At 46.5% G+C, this 20,426-nt stretch overlaps 2 protein-coding genes across 2 annotated transcripts in view; one reads left to right on the forward strand and one right to left on the reverse strand.

The window, feature by feature from the left end:
- LOC145408285 (synaptic vesicle glycoprotein 2C-like) overlaps positions 1 to 13,120 on the reverse strand; it is a 359,002-nt gene extending 345,882 nt beyond the window's left edge. Inside the window, exon 1 of the mRNA XM_080279056.1 lies at positions 13,042 to 13,120. Coding sequence (XP_080135182.1) covers positions 13,042 to 13,090 — 49 coding nt within the window. The 5' untranslated portion in view covers positions 13,091 to 13,120. The remainder of the gene's footprint in view (positions 1 to 13,041) is intronic.
- Positions 13,121 to 18,036: 4,916 nt separating this feature from the next.
- On the forward strand, positions 18,037 to 19,306 carry LOC145408200 (uncharacterized). The gene is made up of 4 exons (XM_080278955.1): positions 18,037 to 18,170; positions 18,380 to 18,579; positions 18,809 to 18,962; positions 19,045 to 19,306. The coding sequence occupies exons 1-4, from the start codon at positions 18,037 to 18,039 to the stop codon at positions 19,304 to 19,306; spliced, it is 750 nt and encodes a 249-aa protein (XP_080135081.1).
- The last annotated feature ends 1,120 nt before the right edge of the window (positions 19,307 to 20,426 follow it).

The following is a 20,426-nucleotide window of genomic DNA, read 5'->3' on the forward strand; positions in this document are numbered from 1 at the left end:
GAGGTCTTACCGTATAATAATTTGCATGTACAATCATCCACTCACTTGATGTAGTGCTGCACTGCTGCCAACTTCTTCCTTAGCCTTTATCATTCTTTTTCTGTGCCTGCCCTCCTCTCTTCCTATTTCTCCCATCTTTCCTGTCACTACTTATTGCTTTTCTTTCCCTTACAGGTGGCTTTACATTGAGTGACAAGCCAAATGGTTTCCTGTAAGCCAAGAAACCATTAACAATGCTGGGTGGTAACCATATAACCAAACCATACGTGCTCCCTACGTGTCAAATGGGTTAGTGGAGGGTTAGTGCTCCTTCCTGTAAAACAAATAACTCAGAGTCAAATGGCCATCCCGTACGGGATTATGGCATCTGGCAATAGATAGATAGATAGATAGACAAAGGAAAAGGGAAAAAAGAAGTGTGTGGTAACCATTGGAGCATTTGTCTTCTTGGTGTAATAGGAAAAGTATATGGAAGGATACTTACTGGCAGAGTTAGGGAAATGACTGAAGAATTACCTGGAGAAGAACATGAAAATTTCCAGAAGGGAAGAGGTGTAGAGCAGATATTCATCTTAACATCTTTAGTGGAAAAGTTTCCAAAGAAGGAAACGAAGTTGTATGCTGCTTCCATGGACTTGGAGAAAGCATATGACAGAGTTGATACACAAGGAATGGGGAACACATTAAAATTATATGGAATAAATGGGAAACTACTGAATGCTGTGAAGAGTATGTATGAAGGTGCCACAGAAACAGTATGCATTGATGGTGAACTGAATAGATTTTTCTATCTGAATGTTGGACTGAAACAGTCATGTGTCATGTCTTCATGGCCATTCAATCTGTAGGCTATATGGATGGAGTTATGAGAGATACAGAGTAGGTCAGTGGATGTTGGAGTGGCCCTAATGAGATAGGGAAGCAATTGGAAACTTCCTGTTTTGTTGTTTGCAGATGATAATGTATTGTTAAGTGAAGACAAAGGGGAACTGCAAGGCTTGATGAGTGAGTTTGGGAGTGTCTGAAAGAAGCAGACTCTAAAAGTGAATGCTGGGAAGAGTGAAGTTGTGGTCTTTGAGAGAAATGAAGTCACTGAATGCAAAATGAGACTGGATAATGAGTACCTGAAAAAGTGAGTGCATTTAGATACTGTACTTTAATGTGATGAGTAAGGATGGATGTTTGGAGGATGAAGTGCTTGGCAGTCCTGTATACAGTGGGCAAGAAAGGTTACTGGTTCATTGAAAGCAGTGATAAGAATTAAGGAAGTGAGAATAGAAGTAAAAAAGTCACTGCACGACAGTCAGTACAGTATTGTGATCCCTACTCTAATGTATGGAGGTGAAGTTTGGACCTTGTTGGTGGGACAAAAGTCAAGAGTAAGAACAGTGGAACTGAGTTATTTAAGAAGATCATGTGCAGTTACATAGAAAAACAGGCTGAGAAATGAAGGAACATTGTGGTGTGGATGTGACAGAAAGCATTTGGAGGAGTACACTGTGGTGGTTTAGCCATGTGGAGAGGATGGAGAGTGAGACTTACAAGGAGAGTGTATGTGAGTGAGGTAGAGGGGAAGATAGGGAGGGGGAGACTAAGGATGAGATGAGGGGATAGAGTGGAGAGGTATATGAGAGAGGGGGGGGGGTGTAAGTTGCGGGGAGGAAATCAAAATGGCAGAGGACAGGGTAACATGGAGGTAATTTGTTTGTGGCCACCCTTTATGGGATTGAGGAGTCTGGATATAGATGGATGGATAGATAAACGGACTAACTTTGTAGGATGATAAAGGCATTTCAAACAGTTAACACAGTGAGAAAACAAAAACATTCCACGTCTCAGTGCATATAAACACAGACAGCTAAAAAGATGATGCTGAATCATTATCCACCAGCTTCTTTTCAAAATGACAGCCACACTCCTGTGTTGTTAATACAACAGAGAAACTCCTCAGGAATGGTGGATTTAATCTGCTGTCTCCAAAATCCTTCACAGTGAGGTCTGTCAAACTTTATTGCTTTTTACACTGGGGAGCTATGGTGTAAGAAATGACTGCTGATATGAACAGGAAAACTATGAAAGTAGGGCTGAAAGATTAATATGAAGTACAGGTAGCTACAAGAAATTTAAGCTTAATATGCATGCTCAGTCTCTTCCAATAAAATCTGAATATGTAGCTAATGCTAGAATGCATTCCAGATGACAAATAAAGGTAGGCTACCTAGGAATGAATGTTTAGACAGAAATATTTCATGACAACAGTAAGAATGGTATGGATGCTTTCATTAAAAAAAAAAAAAAAAAAAAAAAGTAATACCAGTATGTCTGCATAAAAAAAACACAGTAACAGGAAAAATAATTAAATAAAGGGCAATGTATATAACCAGAATGTCTTTCCTACTTTAACTTGCCACTGCTTTAACCGTACCACAATACCTGTGGTATTGTGGTACAGCAGCTATATGGAAATGTTGCATACGACACCTGGTACTTATAAGTACAGTAATCCCTCCAAGATCCGACATAACACAGTCAAAGGCATATCTGGAACTTGGGTTTGTTTGGGACTTGAGAAAATGCCCCCTCCGGACAGGTACTTATGGACCCTAACCCAACCTAACTTTGAAAACCACCTAAATAACTCCCTACCGGACATGGACAGCACCTATTTAAGATCCTATTCACACAAATAAGGAACAGAAAGCCTGAAATGAATGAAAAGGAACCAGAGAATGAGGAATTAGAAGTGAGTATGCAAAATATTTAGCAGTGTGCAGGGTGCTTACAACACATCTGTAGCCGTCACGAAGATTAACCAGCCTCCTCTAAGGCTCTGACAGTGTGCTCTTGAAGCACATACAGCAGTAGTAGTAGTTGTTCCCTAGGCAGTCTGGCCGAACAGTCTCGAGTCCCTTAGGAAGGCCATGGCCGAGACCGGGCTTTCCCATAGAGCTCTCAAAGAGTGTATGTTGTGTTGTTGGCGTAGGTGATTGTGTGCAATGCAGTCTTCCATAATGTGCTTAATAGTATGGGGTGCTGTGTTGCATCCTGGACAGGCATCAGCGACGGAGTCATCCAGCCTCCTCTGGTAGCTTAAGAGGGCTGGATGGTGCCCACATCTCAGCCTGGCCAGATGGACCCTGTCCTCATGAGGGAGATAGGATTCAGAAGGGTGGATGTCAGGAGGCCGTGCATGCAGCTGTGTGTTGTCTTTAAGTGACTGGATGAAGCAGCGAGTGATCTGAGTGTGGATATGCTTCTGGAAGCTGGTCTGAGGTGGGCAAAGGGGGAGAGATAACAGTATTTGTGTATGGTATCGTGCACTGGGTGTTGTTTTGATGTTCCTTGGTGTGGGTGGATGTGCTGCCATGTAATATAGTGGATGTTGTGGGTTTGCGGAGGCTGCAGCAAGAAACTGGGTGCCTCTCATGTCTAGGTGATCCTTGACTTTGAGGACTTTAGTTTCTTGATGTAAGGGGTCTGTGGGTGTAATAGCTGGCCAGCCTGTGATTATTTTTAGGGCCTTGTTCTGTATGGTCTGTAGAGTGTTGTAGTGTGTTTTGGTGAGGTTAGAAGCCCAGGCAGGGCTTGCATAATTCATCACTGAATGTATGTATTGTTTGTATACTGTGGTGGTGGTTTCTTTGTTGTGTCCAAATGTTGTATGGGCAAGTGACCTCAAAGCACTGGGTCTTGGTGTTATTTTATTTTTAATGTTTGTGATGTGTTCTTTAAATGACATTGATGTACTGTATGTTACACCAAGGATTTTGTGTGTGTGCGTGTGTGTGTGGTAGGGGAGTGCTGTTTATGGTGAGGTGTGGGATGTGACTGTGTTCTGCTGTCCTGTTTGTGAGAAGGGTCACTGTAGATTTGGATGGGGCTACGTTGTGCCTGTTTGTGGTGAACCATTCGTGTAGTGTGTTGAGGCAAGGCTGAATGATGTGTGCAGCTGTGTTTGCATTTTGGTGCGTACATGTGTTATACCATTTGCATAGGAAGCTATGTGTATCTGTGGTGTGTGGGGTGTGGGCATGTCGTGCATGTAGCCTATAGGTTAAAGAGTGTAGGGGACAAAACAGATCCTTGGGGGACGCCGTTTGTGAAGTTTCTGATGTTACAAGACTGACCGGCAAATGTTACGTGTGCACATCTGCTTGCTAAGTAGTTTGCCAGCCATCTTTTTGTGTTATTGTGCATGTTTATGTTGAGTATTTTGTTTGTGAGGCTGTGGCGGGGGATAGCATCAAAAGCTTTGCTAATGTCTAGTGTGATTAGGAGTGTCCTGTGTGGTGGCCTAGCTGCATTCATGACATCGAAAACTCTCTGTGTAAGGTCTGTAAGAAGGGTGTTTGTGGAGTGTAGAGGCCTAAATCCATGTTGTGACTGGGCTACAGAATGTGAGGTGTGACTAGTTGTAGTACCAGTCGTTCAGTAACTTTAGAGGGGGTGCAGAGGAGTGTGATGGGGTGGTGTGAGGAGGGTAAAGTGGGGTCTTTGTTGGGTTTAGGGATAGTGATGATAATGCCAGGCTTCCAGATGTTGGGTATTATGTTGTGTGAGTAGCTGTAGTTTGGTATGTTAGTGAGTACTTGTATGCCTTGTGGTCCAAGGTGTTTAAGGTGAATGTTGCTTATGTTGTCTGGTCCACGGGCAGATGAGTGCTTGAGGTTGTTAATGATGTGTGTACAGTAATCCAGTGTTGTGCTGCACTTAATTCTCTGCACAGGGACTTATAACCAGTGCTGGGCAGGTGCGCAAACACTTGCGCAAAGTGCAATTGCACACCCTTGCACTCCGGTGATATCGTTTGCGCATTGCGCACCGCATGAGACCATGCGCAATTTTGCGCTTGAGCACACGAAAAGGCAGGTGCGCAAGCGCAAAACTTAGTTCCGCTTGCACAACTAAATTTGGGCTTGTGCACCTGCCTTGCGCACCTGCCCTGTGGATTGAGCACTGCGCAATCCAAGGGACACGTGGTCTTCCAAGGGACACGTGGTCTTGGGAGCTTCCCGCATGGCTGGACAAGGAATGGGGGAGGTTGGGGCGGGTTGCCAGGGTGGGTTGGTGGGGGGAGGTGGGAGGGAAGGGGGTAGCATTTCTTAATATGTTTCAACAGAGATAATGTATTTTTAATATTCTTAAAATTATTATTAGTAGTAAATAATAATAAATATCTATCTATCTATTGCCTGACGCCATAATCCCGTAAGGAGTGGCCATTTGACTCTGAGTTATTTGTTTTACAGGGAGGGACACTAACCCTTCACCAACCCACTTGCTGACACGTAGGGAGCACGTATGGTTTGGTTATATGGTTACCACCCAGCGTTGTAAATGGTTTCTTGGCTTACAGGAAACCATTTGGCTTGTCACTCAATGTAAAGCCACCTGTAATGGAAAGAAAAGCAATAAGAAGTGACAGGAAAGAAGGGAGAAATAGGAAGAGAGGAGGGCAGGCACAGAAAAAGAATGATAAAGGCTAAGGAAGAAGTAGGCAGCACTACATCAAGTGAGTGGATGATGGTCGCCACCACCTACCACTAATAATAAATATATATTATTTATTAAGATTAGCATATGCAATTCCTTACAAAAACCATTAAAACATATTATTTAAATCAAATATCCACAGTCTAATAATTTAATAGGCTGTGGATATTTGATTTAAATACTCTGTTTTCATGATTTTTTATTTTTTGTAACGAGTTACATATGCTATTGTATATCTATATTGAATTATTAAATAAATTGTCTTGACAAGACAAGAGAGAGAGAGAGATAAAGAGCATTATTCTGAGAGAGAGAGAGAGAGAGAGAGATAAAGAGCATTATTCTGAGAGAGAGAGAGAGAGAGAGAGAGAGAGAGAGAATAAATACGAGAATGGCAAAGGAGCGTCCCTTTGAGTGAGGAGATAAGGCATAAACTTCGTCTCTCTTCTCTCTCTTATTCTCTATTCCTTCCCTCCTCTCTCTCTTATTCTCCATTCCCTCCCTCCTCTGTCGGAGAGAGAGAGAGAGAGAGAGAGAGAGAGAGAGAGAGAGAGTTGACGATACAGTAATCACGTGATCTTTGCCAATGCCTTGGTAAATATAGGCTGTTTTTCCCGGACAATGACCTACTGTACCTCAGTCACCGCGGGTGGTGGGCAGGTTGCTAATTTAGTATTTTATCTAATTATACCAATACAGTATATATTTTACAGTAATTCCCACAAATATATGCAAATGATTTGTGCTAGTGCTTTGCGACATTGCACAAGCTAAATATTAGACTGCGCACTTGCGCAAATTACAAATAATAGAAAATAATAATAACAAATAAAAGTAGGTAAGTATGTATGCTGTTTTATTTCAATATCTCAATATTTTTCAGTAATTCCCAAAAATATATGCAAATGATTTGCACTTGCGCTTTGCAACATTGCGCAAGCTAAATATTTGTCAGATTGCGCATTTGCACTTGCGCAAGGTAGTGAACTGTGGATTGCGATTTGCGCTTGTGCAAGGTCCTTCTTCGTTTGCGCTGCCCACCACTGCTTATAACTGTTTAACACTGCACATTCTGTTCTTACTTGTACCACGCCAATTGCAACACGCCAGTGTTGCACTGTGCACTTAATCTTTTGCACTCGAATTCTAATTTCTTAACACTGCACAACACTGTAAATTCCCATGTGGTCCAGTGGCGAGGTATTGCAGTTTATTTACAAAAACAAGCATGTGGGGCAGCCATGGTGATGAACGTGTAGTCACGACAGTAGTTAGGTGGGAACTGGGGAGGGAAGGAATGCAGGGGCACTCTACTATGTGTGAAAACACAGCTGTCTGTCACCACGTGGCAAATTTAAAATAGGGATGAACACATATTGGCACTTTTTTTTTTTTTTTTTGGCCATTTTCGGTGTCCAAGAACCCGAGCCCAAAATGTTCAGGACTTGGGGTGTCCGGGACTTGGGCGTCCAGGTTCTACAGGGATTACTGTACACAGTCATTACTTGTTTTACGATGATTCGGTTTACGATAATTCACTACAATGATAACAGAAAAGTTCCATCCCAAAATTCAATTTACAATAAATTTCCCTCTATAAAGATTTTGCCAGTGGAGAGTGCCAAGTACACACAAGGTGACCGTCGCTTGTCTCAGGCAAGATGGCGACCCCGGAGTGCAGGCATTGTTATGGTTCAGGTCCTGCCACCCCTTCAAACCCTGTCTTTTCAACTTGTTCATGTGTGCTCCCGTTATCGTCCCCTCTCAGCCAAACATCGTACTACAGTACTGTGGATTTGCGTGCCCCGTGGTAAGGTCAGTGCCAGTGTAGGCCCCAGTGCTGTGGTTGGTGCAGGTATGGGTCCCAGTGCTAAGGTTGGTGCAGGTATGGGCCGGATTCCCCACCCCCTAACCTGTTCCTGTCTGACTCAGAGGCTGACCACTAGTGCCTGTAAGCACAGGCTGTCCCCCAGCCTCAGGAGGGATGACTTTGAGACAACTTGGACCAATACAGGGAGGAATGAAAGTGGGTTGTCATTTATGGTTCAGTCTTGGTTAGGTGACTTTGGGAAGTTGAGCTGACGTAACCCCCCTTTTATAATGGGTTTCAATCTCCCAATTAACGATAAAATCGGTATACGATAAGGTGTGACCTGGCGTAACCCCATCGTAAAACGAGCAATGACTGCACTCAGTACAGGTATTTTTCCCGTACAGATAACACCAACTCAAGAATGAGAGCAGTGGAAATGAGTTATTTGAAAGGAGCCTGTGGAGTCACATGGAGAGACAGACTGACAAATGAGGATGTGAAGGGGCTTTGTGGTGTGGATGTGGATGTGATAGGAAGCGTTAGGAGAAACACACTGAGGTAGGTTCTCAGGCCCCGTGAGGGGCCGGGGGGTGTTTGCGGTAGTTTGGCCCCCATGCTGACTTCCTCTTCTGCTTCAACAGCCTCTGGAGGGTAGACCCACGACAAAGATGCCACTGACCTCATTAAAACACAATACAACACACTACAGACCATACAGAACAAGGCCCTAAAAATAATCACAGGCTACATAGCTACTACACCCACAGACCACCTACATCAAGAAAACAAAGTCCTCAAAGTCAAGGATCACCTAGACATGAGAGGCATCCAAATTTTCGCAGCAGCCTCCACAAACCCACAACATCCACTACATTACATGGCAGCACATCCACACATACACCAAGGAACATCAAGACAACACCCAGCACACGATATCATACACAAACACTGTCATCTCTCCCCCCTCGCCCGCCTCAGACCAGCTTCCAGAAGCATATCCATAATCAAATCACTCGCCGCTCCCTTCAGTCGCTTAAAGACAACACACAGCTGTATGCATGGCTTCCTGATATCCACCCTTCTGAATCCTATCTCCCTCGTGAGGAAAGGGTCCACCTGGCCAGGCTGAGATGCAGGCATCATCCAGCCCTCTTAAGCTACCAAAAGAGGCTGGATGACTCCGTCGCTGATGCCTGTCCACAATGCAACACAGCACCCCATACTATTAAGCACATTATGGAAGACTGTATTGCACACAATCACCTATGCCAACATCACAACATACACTCTCTGAGAGCTCTGTGGGAAAGCCCAGTTTCGGCCATGGACCTCCTTAGGTACTCGAGACTGTTCGGCCAGACTGCCTAGGGAACAACTACTACTACACACTGAAGTGGTTTGGCCATGTGAAGTCGGAGAGTGAGAGACTGACAATGTGTATGTGAGTGAGTTGGAGGGGTAGAGAGGGAGGGGGAGGCCCAGGACAAGATGGAGGGGTGGAGTGGAGAGGTATATGAGAGAGGGGGGTGTGAGTTGGGAGCAGCGCAGTGAAATGGCGGGGGACAGAGCAACTTGGAGGCGATTCATTTGTGGCCACCCCATATGGGATTAAGGCGTCTTGCAATAGACATATAGACAGATAACACCACTGTTAGTCCCTTCAACCACTGCAATATTTGGTCCATCGTCATCATCATCATTACCTTTTTTCTCCATTTAAGGATGGGGTGAAGAAAGAAAGAGGAAAGAGAAAGTACAGTAGAACCTCTCTCATTCGGACTGAATGAGGGGAAGGGGGGAAGGGTTGTCCGAATTGGCAAATTGTCCGGACCATCAGGGTAATCTCCAGTTCATACCAAAAACTATCTACATATGGTATGTTTGTTAATTATTAACATATGTGGCATTTTTAGAGTTTTTCATTTATTTTCACCACAGTCACTGTTTGTAACATCAAATTTTAAAGCAAACTGTCTAATTTTATCTTTGTTTTTCTTGATGTCCGACACAGTTTGTTTGGCGATACCAAACTCATTCACGAGTTTTCCTGGAGGAACACCAGCCTCTAGTTTATCCAGTATTTTCACTTCATCTGCAATACTTAGTGTTACATGCTTCCTTTTAACACCTTTATTCATTGCAGAAGCTACACTTGCATTAAGGGGCATGGTAAGGAGGATTAACTTTTGAAATACCGGTACAGCGTAAAAATATAAATGGATGGTGAACTAGTTGATGGAACGAATGCTAGCGTGTGTTTAAACAGGCGCCCATGTTGCGACCTAGCGTGATCCGAGACTAAACGAATGACGATCACTTTCCGCACCAATACTGAAAATGACTTTAGAATTACTTTCAACATATTTTTGGAGCTTATTATTTTTAAATTTTGTCCGAATTAACAGAAATCCGGTTCAAAGGGGTCCGGGCCAAAGAGGTTCTACTGTATAAAAGTAGGACGATTATCAGCAGCAAGCCCAGTGAAAGAGGCCAGGCAACCATTTACACATCATTCATGCCCCCAGCACTCACGGGGGGCCTATTGTGCACGTGGTGACACTGTCTACTCTGGGTGGAGCAGCTGCAGTGTCCACCCAGGAGCCAAACCTTATATATCCCTGCACATTGCCATGGGAAAGACCATGGTCCAATCCTAGTGAGGTGCTGTCTACTACAAGGAGGTGCCAGACCCCTGCAGGATGCATGTACTGTACTGTAACATGGGATAGCTCCAAAGAAATTGCTACTTGCCTATGTCTGATGGATATGTTCAGCCAGAGAGCCCAGGGTTAAGCAACAACGACAACAAAATCAAACCCCAGGAATCCTGACTCCAACTCACACACCTAACTGTTTGCATTTTTTTTTTTTTTTTTTTTTTTTAACATAAAGTCAACCCATCAACTCATCAAGTTATAAAGGGGATATCAAACCCGTCATATGCATCACCAAACATAATTCATCCAAAAACTCACTTTCCTGTCATCATGCTATATCCAAACCTCACTTTCTTATAGCTACTTCATCCCACATCTTGTCCTACCATGCCCTTTCCCACTTACAAACTCACATGCAGTACTTCCTTTTCACGACCCATCCACATCCTTTCTCTTCACATTACCATATCATAAAAACACTCTCTTTTACCATATTACATCAACAGCCTTCCCTAATGCACAATGCTGTAGCTTCTTGTAAATCACATTACTGTCTTTTTCTATCCATTCGACACATGTGTCGTACTTTCCTCAATACCTGTAATCTCATTTCCAAAGCTATTAATCTTGACTTTTCACTCATGATATATGGTACCGGTACCAAAGTCTCACACACTTAATGATGTAGGGATTACCACACCTTCATGTAATTATCTTGCAGCCTTCACACTCAGATCTTTATTTAGTGCTAGCTAATCAAATAACATTTGCTGAACTTATTATTTCTATCATGTAAAAAACTTATCTTCATTACTGACATCTGCTGTAGAGGGCACAGGTAACGAAACAGTCTAGATCAGAAAAAAAAAAAAAAAAAAGTGGTGCGGTATGGCATGAAACCAGAAAATTATTGAAACAACTACATGTCATTAATAAATCTAACATTTCTGTGATATTTTTATTCTACAATACTACTAAAAAATGAATAATAATGGTTGGCTTCAGCTACATTACATTTGAGGTAAATTAGGTTGACAGGGCTGGTCAGTGTAGGACATGGCTAGGTGCAGGATATACGGTAGGTATATTGGTACTGTATGAAAACAACGAATACCATGTAGCTATTTTTCATACTTTTTTTTTTTTTTTTCTGGACAAGTTTGTGCTTCATTCAAACCATAAAACTAAAGTGGATTCTGACTAACACAAATGTTAGACTGAAATGGAAAAAAAAAAAAAAAAAAAATCAGAAAAACATAGATTTTATCTTAAAAAAACAAACAACTAAACAAACTACCACAGGTAGTTACTTGGGCAATTTAACATTAGTTTGTTCATGTCTGTCTGGCCGGTCACACAGAAAATAAGCAAGTGTAGGCTATATTGGCCTATAAATCACAGCATTAGCTACATTATACAGTATTATGATTCCTCAAAACCAAGAATCTGGTTGGATACCGTACTACAAAAGTAAAGTTTTTCCATCCATCCATCCATCCATTGCCAGACGCCATGTATCCCAAATGGGGTGGCCAAGGGCTTAGAGTTAATTGTTTTACAGGGAGGGGCACTAATCCTCCACCAACCCCACTTGACGTACTTCCCCATAATTGAATGGTACCCAAGATACCATACATTCAATAAATTTGGGAAAAAAATGTTTGATTAAAAAAAAATAATAACTTTTCAGACTGAATGCAGGGAGGGTGGGAGAGTCTTCTTTATGCCCATTCCACTGCAAATGCATTCCCAGTACAGTATTTAATACATGAATAAAAAGGGAGGGGGGGGGGTTCCCGAGATCCTAGATCCATTGATTATTGCACCTATGGTAAAATAGCAGGAGAGCTCCCATGCATATAATTTCTATCTATCTATCTATAGCCAAATGCCATAATCCCGTAAGGGGTGGCTGTTTGACTTCGAGTTTGCTGTTTTATGAGGAGAGGCACTAACACTCCATCAAACCACTTGCTGACACATAGGGAACATATATGGGTTGGTTATATGGTTACCCCCCAGCACTAAATATAATTTGCCATTTGTACTATTTCTCTTTAAACTATTTATCACAGTGACAGGTTTAAAAAGTTAGGGAAATGCCTAATTTGGAAGATATCAACTATATAACCTCACCAGTTTTAGGCCTATATGCAAACTGTGACAAATGGCAGCCAGCCATGTTGAGCTTTCAGGATGATTTGGTTCCATGCTCAATCTGTCACTATATCATTTTGTTCCTACCAACCTAACATGACAACCTAACCTAACCTAGCTTAGCATAACCTAAATTTAACTTTACCGCAGAATGATTTATGGAAATATGGGTTTTGAGTCCAAATCAACTTATTGCTCTATGCAGGATGCAAACATCAGTATCAAAAAACCAAACTTGATACTTACTAACACAAATGTTACCGTACTTCTGTGAAACTTTAGTATTATAAATAAAATACTGGTACTGGTATAAAATTATGAAACTTAATTTTGTCATGAAATTTTCACCTTTAAGCCAAGAAACCATTTACAATGCTGCGTGGTATCCATATAACCGAACCATATGTGCTCCCTACGCGTCAGCAAGTGGGTTGGTGGAGGGTTAGTGCCCCTCCCCGCAAAACAAATAACTCAAAGTCAAATAGCCACCCCTTTCAGGATTATGGTGTCTGGCAATAGACAGAGACAGATTAATGAGTGCTCTCCTGCAGCTTGTCTGCATCTACTTTAAAATGAATTAACCAAACTGTTTCAAACCTAAATTAATTTTGTAGATACCAGAAGAGCAAGGGACTGAGCACTTCCTGCTCCCACCTTAGCCTATTTATAAAGTATTAAGTAAAGTGTCTGTGACAAAAATCACAGAGACCTCCACAGTTCGAGCAGGCAATGTCATAAACCATTTTTGTGAACTTATGGGCAGAATATACATAGCGAACTTACTAAACTTGGTAAGCCCTATTACAATGCTAATTTCATTTTTTTTCTTTTTTTTGCTGGCACACTGAATGAGCCTTATAATAGTTTCTCGCTTACCTGCCGTATCTAACATGTTTTACACAACAACAGAATTTCACTTACCACCCTCCTCCTCGTCAGAGCGTCTGTCTAATAATCCTCTTCTCTCCATTTTCGTAAACCAGTACAGTACCGCACAGTGTAATAATCTTAAAACTTAATATGGCTCCCACACTGCTGGTGGACAAGGTAAGTGAAAAGAACACACACCTATACCCACACTTGACAAGCACGTCAAGGCTACACATGTGTTTATGTTTTGATTGGGTCAGTGTTACCAGGCCCAGATTGTTCACTTCCTGGTTACGCCAGTAACTGCTAGAATGTAGCGGTTAATTCTGTTCAAAATCAGTGCCGTGGCACAATTGCTATAAGATAAGCCGTAATCACTGTAATAATTAATTTCAAATGTCAACTGTTCAACTTTAGTGTGAAAGCTGTATTTCATACTGCTAAATTCTGTGAGTTAAGATGGACATGACGTAACCAAAGAAAATTACATGACCACCTTTCGATAAAAGTGGAGTTTAACTTCACGGCCTGCCTACTGTGAATAAAGTATATAGCTCTATCGCACATGGATAAGGAAACGGAATATCCCCTTAAACCTGCGTGTCCTAAAAGTCGCTAACGTTAAGAGCGGTTGAGTATGCATCACAATGATAGATTTCTCTATGAGTACAATGCTCTGCACCAACAGATTAAGGCGCTCACCGCATATATTATAAGCAGCTTCGTCCCTCCTACAGCACAGGAGCTTTTCTCTACTTTTAGTAATGGCATTTTACGGTTGCCAGAAAGCGTGAATAATGAATCATACTGAACACATATTCGAGCTTTCTAGCTAAAATGCCGGGAATAGCGACTGAGGGCAACACAACACCTCCAGGAGGAGCCTGCGGAGGGGCAGACAGAGCGCGACCCGACCCCGGACGATAGGGACGTAAGTTCGCCCGGGCCCCTCTCCCCTATGACCCGGAACTCGACCGCCGCCGCCATAGCAGGAAAAGGAGACTACCTTGCGGGCGAGCTGACCCTCGACAGGATCGGGGTGGAGCTATGACTCTAGCTCCAGGCAGCACCCCAGCGACGGCCGGTAGCCGCGCCCTTCTTGAGAGGCCTGCAGCCGCTCACCCCTTCTTCAGGAGACAGCCAGTAGCTGCTCCCGCCTTTGTATTGAGATGGCCGGTAGCCGTTCGAAGGTGCCCTTGAGACGGCCAGTGTTCGCTCACCCCTTCTTCAGGAAACGGCCAGTAGCTGCTTCACCCTTCATCTTGAGACAGCCGGTAGCCGCTCCGAAGGTGCCCTTGAGACAGCCAGTAGCCACTCATCCCTCCTTCAGGAGACGACCAGTAGCCGCTCCTGCCTTCGTATTGAGACGGCCGGTAGCCGCTCTGAAGATGCCTTAAGACAGCCAGTAGCTACTCACCCCTCCTTCAGGAGACAGCCAGTAGCCACTCCCGCCTTCATCTTGAGACGGCCAGTAGCCACTCCCGCCTTCATCTTGAGATGGCCGGTAGCCACTCCGAAGGTGCCCTTGAGACGGCCAGTAGCTGCTCACCCCTCCTTCAGGAAACGATCGGTAGCTGCTCCCACCTTTGTCTTGAGACAGCCAGTAGCCGCTCTGAAGGTGCCCTTGAGACGGGCAGTAGCTGCTCACCCCTCCTTCAGGAGACAGCTGGTAGCCGCTCCTGCCTTTGTCTTGAGATGGCCGGTACCCTCCGAAGGTGCCCTTGAGATGGCCAGGAGCTGCTCACCCCTCCTTCAGGAGACGGCTGGTAGCCGCTCCCACCATCGTCTTCAGACGGCTGGTAGCCGCTCCGAAGGTGCCCTTGAGACGGCCAGTAGCCGCTCGCCCCTCCTTCAGGAGATGGACGGTAGCTGCTCCCCCACACAGGCCACAGCCAGTAGCCGGGCCCTACAGCAGGAGGCGGCCAGCAGCTGCTCCTCCGTCAGGTGCTGCCACACCCCCACGATGTGATATCCTCCAGGAGGAAGGTCCCACTCCCGAGGACCTGTGGAGAGGCCCTGTGCTATCCCCAAGGATGTACTCCGTCCAGCCAGCTCCAGAGGGACTCTACCTGATGGACTCTGATGATGACAGACGCTGCAGCTCACTCCTGACGGCATCCCTGATGGCAGGAGGCTGCAGTCACCGGGCCCCCGTGGCCGCCCCCAGGACCCCTGGGTGAGGCCTCTCCCCACCCCAATGCCAACGACCCTCGTCCTCCATCAGGCGCTTGAGTGCGTGTTTCAGGGAGCTGTTCAGCCTCAGCCTTGAGGGCCGCACTCCAACCCCCCAGCCCTGACAGTGCAGGGCCCTTCGCCGCCCCTAGCCCCAGATGAGAGAGGACTCCCATACGAGTGATTCCGTGGCCGCTGGATACAGAGGCCACAGGCGGGACTCAGCTCCCATCAGGATTCAGGCTGTGAGTCCTCCCGCCGCCCCACTAACCACGCCGCCACCCCACTGCCAGTGAGTAACAGTGAATAATGCAGTGACAGTGTGATAAGAACTAGAATATCAGGCAGGTGATCTCCAATAGAATAAAAGTCCAAGGCCTAGTAATGTGTTAATCAAGATCCGGGCAAACAGTGACACAGTGAGAGTAAGAAAAAAGATTTAAAAAGAGTGCAGTGATTTCAGTAATCATCAGACTCGGCCTTTATAGTGTAATTCCTCTGCACTACAAGATCAGTGTAATACTTGCCCAGCCTAAGTACAGCTTCTATTTCCCTCCAAGTGACAGCGAGCTATTCCCCCTGCCCGAAATACTACGAACGCTATTTATTGTGCCATTCACCTGCTATCCTGAACTATTGACCAAATAGTATCCTGTGCGATACTACAATACCAGTATATGACTTATAATTACCCAGATTCCTGTTATTGTGACATCTACCTGTTCCACAAATAGAATTAGTCAATACACGTATAACGTTGTTGCTTTGAGTTTTTGTGTCCTGCCACTCTCTTATTTGTCTAAGCTTCGGTTTAGAAAGAGAACCCAGCTGCCTGCTAGGCGTTCAAGGTACGGGAAGCTGACCCTTAAACACCTAGCATAACACTGGTGGACAGCGGTGGTTCTTGACCTGGGCATACGAGGGAGGCGTTCAGGGAATACTGGCAAAATGGCAACCAAACTGCACATGCAATTGCCTAAATTTGACCCACAACAGTACACTGTCCACACATACCTGGCAATTATTAAACCATTGCTAGATATCGGGTTTGAGGACGACAAACGTAAAATAACAGTAACACTCCCACTACTGGGCAAAGCAGCGGCAAATATCACGCCAAAAATCGTCCCGGGGCTCACCTGGCAAAACTTCACGAAGCTCATGATCCAAGCCATCACACCCTCACTAGGAAAAGTAGTGGCACTATCCCAGTTGGATAGCTTGACATACGATGGCAATCTTGATGATACTTCAATCCAGGCCAGACGTCTGGTTACTGCCACCTACCCGGAGGCGGATGACGAAACCCAGGAGCAACACTCCTTCAACACCCTCCTCAGAGTCCTCCCCAGCATGGTCAAGGAGCACTTCAAGATCCACAACCCAACAGGAGACCTGGACAGGGACATGCAACTTATACGATGCCTTCTGACCTCCCGCCCTACTCCCCAACACATCAACGTGGTGAATAAGTTCCCCACCAACAAACCGGCACCTCCAGTCAAGCCTTGTCCACCTGTGCCACAAACCAGCCCCACCCCATCTCCCAGAGCGCACCCCACCCACAGACGCCCCAGCCACAAGGAGAACCCTAACCTCATCCTCATTAATCCCTGGGAGTTCTTGGCGTGCAGCTCCAGGTGCCCACTCCACAACATCAAGGACCAACTTAAGGCTGCCAGATGCAAGCCAATCACCCCAGGCCAATGTAAGTCTCCTCCTTAGAAAACGAGGAGCCAGCTGACAAACCCGCACCCATGGAAGAAACCGAACCTGAGAAGGTGGAACCAGAAGAGGAAGAAGGCGCTCCTCGGCAGTTGGATTTTTAGGACCGCCCCTGCACCTCCCCTTGATGGCAGGGGCCACTTCCCCCAAATATCTCCCCCCAGTCTATAACAAGATGAGGCTGAACAGGGTGAAAGCCAGACTTCTGGTCGACACGGGAGTGGCCAGATCCTGCTTGTACAGTCATTTTTACTCCCGTCACAAGTTGACCTTTGGCCCGCTTTTCCCGATGTAAACCCATCTTGTAGACGTAGGGGATGGCCCCCTGCCTATCCGTGGGGAAACTTGGGCCCTTCGTGTCGACACACACCAACTGGCATCGACAACACAAATTCATCATATTCGACTCCACCTGCCACAGCTATGATGGATACCTGGGGCTGGACCTGTTACAGAAATTAAGTACTACCATCGATTGCCACAACAGACAGCTCCAGTTCCAGAAGTCCCCTGCCCCTCCCCCCACAGCAGTATGCACTTGCATGCCCCAACCCCAGCCGATTCCTCCCCCCCTTCTCTCCCTCTCCCCCTCCCTTCCAACATTCCCTGCCATCACCTCCTCCACAGTAACGATTCTCCCCACCACGAAACCTCGTTGCCCCTGAACGAGCCCACAGGCACGTCCGTACTGTTCTCCCCTCACCTGCCAACCAGGACCCTCTCGGCCTGCCTTTTGCCCCCCACTTTTCTCCCCCCCTCATGTCGCGGCAGTCTGGATTGCTAACCTCACTCCCTCCCCCCAACACTATCCAAAGGACTCGTAATAGGAGAGATGGAAGAAGCTGAGCCTTGCCCCTCCCCCATCTCCGACCATCTCTCCCCCCACCAATCCGACACCCTCCGCCACCTTCTTCTGGACTTCCAGGACCTGTTCATGGCAGGACCCACCGACATTGGACATACTACCTACCTCGCTCACAAGATTCACACGACAGGTTCGCCAATCCACCAGCCATCCTGGCAAAAGAATCCCAAGCAATGGGAGGAAGGATACCGCCAGGTCCAGGAAATGATTGAGGCCGGAGTCGTTTCCCCTTCCACCAGCCCCTGGTCCTCCCCGTCGTGCTTGTGAAGAAGAAGGATGGCACCATGTGGTTCTGCATCAATTATCGCCGGCTCAATGATGCCACCATCAAGGACGCCACCCAACTCCCCAGGATAGACAACTCCCTTGACTCCTTATACAGCGCCTCCTGGTTCTCCACCCTTGATCTCCAATCAGGGTACAGTACTGGCAGGTACCAGTGCGGCCAGAAGACAGAGGCAAAACTGCTTTCTCTACCAGCAACAGAAAGCACTATGAGTTCAATGTCCTGCCCTTCAGCCTCTATGATGCCCCTGCCACCTTCTTGCGATTGATGGAGTCCGTCCTCAGTGGCCTCACCTATGAGATCTGTTTAGCCTATTTAGATGACATTATTGTGTTCAGCAGGACCTGGGCCGACCACCTTCAGTGTCTCCGAAAAGTCTTTTCCCGCATCCGACAGGCTGGCCTCAAACTATGGCCCTCTAAGTGCGTCCTAGCCGCCAGAACCGTCCCCTTCCTGGGGCACGTCATCTTCCAGGACGGCATTTCCCCCAGACAAGCTCTGCGCCATCACGGACATTCCCCCTCCACAAGACGTCCACGGAGTCTGAACCCTCCTCGTCCTGACCTCCTACTACTGACGCTTCGTGAAGGGATTCGCTCACATTGCCAAGCCACTCCACGACCTTACTCAGGAGGGAGAACCTTTCCACTTGACGGATGCGAGACGAGCCACCTTCCAACAACTAAAGAACAAACTCATCTCTGCCCCGATTGTGGCCTTCCCTGACTACTCTCTTCCATTCCGTCTCTACACTGAAGTCTCCTTGATAGCAATAGGCACTGTGCTGGCCCAAGTCCAAGAGGGCTGCGAACACATCATCACCTGTGCCAGCCTCACCCTCAATCAGGCGGAGAAGAACTACGCCGCCAAAAAGAGGGAATGCCTGGGCATCGTCTGGGCTTTGGACTACTTCCGGGCATACCTGTCAGGGACCCAAGTTACCATCATTACTGACCACCAATCCCTCCAATGGCTGCGGCAGTCTGACACCCACAACACCCATCAGATGGCATGAAACACGGGAGGAATTTAACTATGAGATCTCCTACCGCCCCGGCAAACTTCACACAAATGCAAATGCTCTCTCCTGGCTTCCCATCAATGCTGTACAGCCCGAGCCCAATCTCCTCCAACAGTGCCAGTATAAGGAAAGACCCCCGTGGATTCCCCAGCACCTCTTCCAAAAATTACACCGCCAGGGCGACAACCTATTAATCCTGTCGGGGCACATCGTCCTCGCCCCCAACACCACTCTCGATGCCCCCTGACACTTAGACACTCACAACGGGATCCACCTGGGCACAAAGAAGCTCCTGCAGGCTTTCACTGATGCATATTGGACTCCCAACCCATCCACCCTAGCCAAAGATATTGTCCAATCCTGCCGGGCGTGCGCCTTAGGAAAAGACATCACCCGCACTGCTGGCCCGTCAGGTCACATCACTGCCCACAGACCTTGGCAGTTACTATCCATGGACATAGTTGGGCCCCTGCCACCGAAATCAGGTTATCGGTATGTCATCACTTTTGTTGATACATGCGCAACATTCCTCGTTGCCTGCCCAGCAAAGGAACATCACGTCGTTGCAGTTGCCGATGCAATGATCCGTCATGTTTTCCCACATTATGGCATCCCACAGGCTATCCATTCAGACAATGCCCCGGAGTTCACCAGTAAAATCTGGCAGGAGTTAGCTCAAATCTTCAATTATCACAGCTTCCACTTGTACCGCTACTGGCCACAGGGCAACGCAATTTGTGAATGAAGCCATCGCACCCTAATGAACCAGCTCCGCACCCGGATAGAAGAAACAAGAACGACGACTGGCCCACACATGTCAAGATCGTACACTGGGACATCAACTCTTGCCCACAAGAAGATGGCATATCGCCCTACGAACGTGTGTTTGGGGAAGCGCCTCTCCTCTTATCAATGCGGCGACACCTACAACCCCCCGCAACCTCCCCCACATCTGACCCCCTTCACCAACTCAAAAGGTGGCTTTCTCATCTGCACAGTAGCCTGGACTTCCAACCTGACACCGCCTCCAACCTGTACAAGCCAGGTGGCACCGCCATGATAGCACAGCTCCCTACACCCCACAAACTTGCTCCACGCTTCACAGGACCTTACACCATCACCAACGTCCGTAGCCTCTACCGAGTGATGGTCGATTATCATACACCCTGCACACTCAGGAATCGCCATGTGCACCCATTCTGTGCCCCTGCTCCCCCAGACCCCACCCCATGCCCCACGCCACCCTCCAAGCCTGCCCCACCTACCTCATACAACTGCTACATATCCCCCTCGCCTTTCCTCTCAGCCTCCCCTTCCCTGTCCTCTACCACCCCTCCCCCCGTCATGCCACATCACACCTCACCTGA

This window comes from Coenobita brevimanus, chromosome 76 (genome assembly GCF_032717465.1).
Source record: "Coenobita brevimanus isolate Jiangsu-jjx chromosome 76, ASM3271746v2, whole genome shotgun sequence".
NCBI lineage: Eukaryota > Metazoa > Arthropoda > Malacostraca > Decapoda > Coenobitidae > Coenobita > Coenobita brevimanus.

Excerpts from the sequence above, each read along its gene's own strand:
- LOC145408200 (XM_080278955.1), top strand. The coding sequence starts at position 18,037 with ATGTGGTTCTGCATCAATTATCGCCGGCTCAATGATGCCACCATCAAG. Across the intron at positions 18,171-18,379 it reads ACCCTTGATCTCCAATCAGG|GACCTGGGCCGACCACCTTC; the intron begins GTACAGTACTGG and ends TGTGTTCAGCAG. Across the intron at positions 18,580-18,808 it reads CTCCACAAGACGTCCACGGA|CAATAGGCACTGTGCTGGCC; the intron begins GTCTGAACCCTC and ends TCTCCTTGATAG.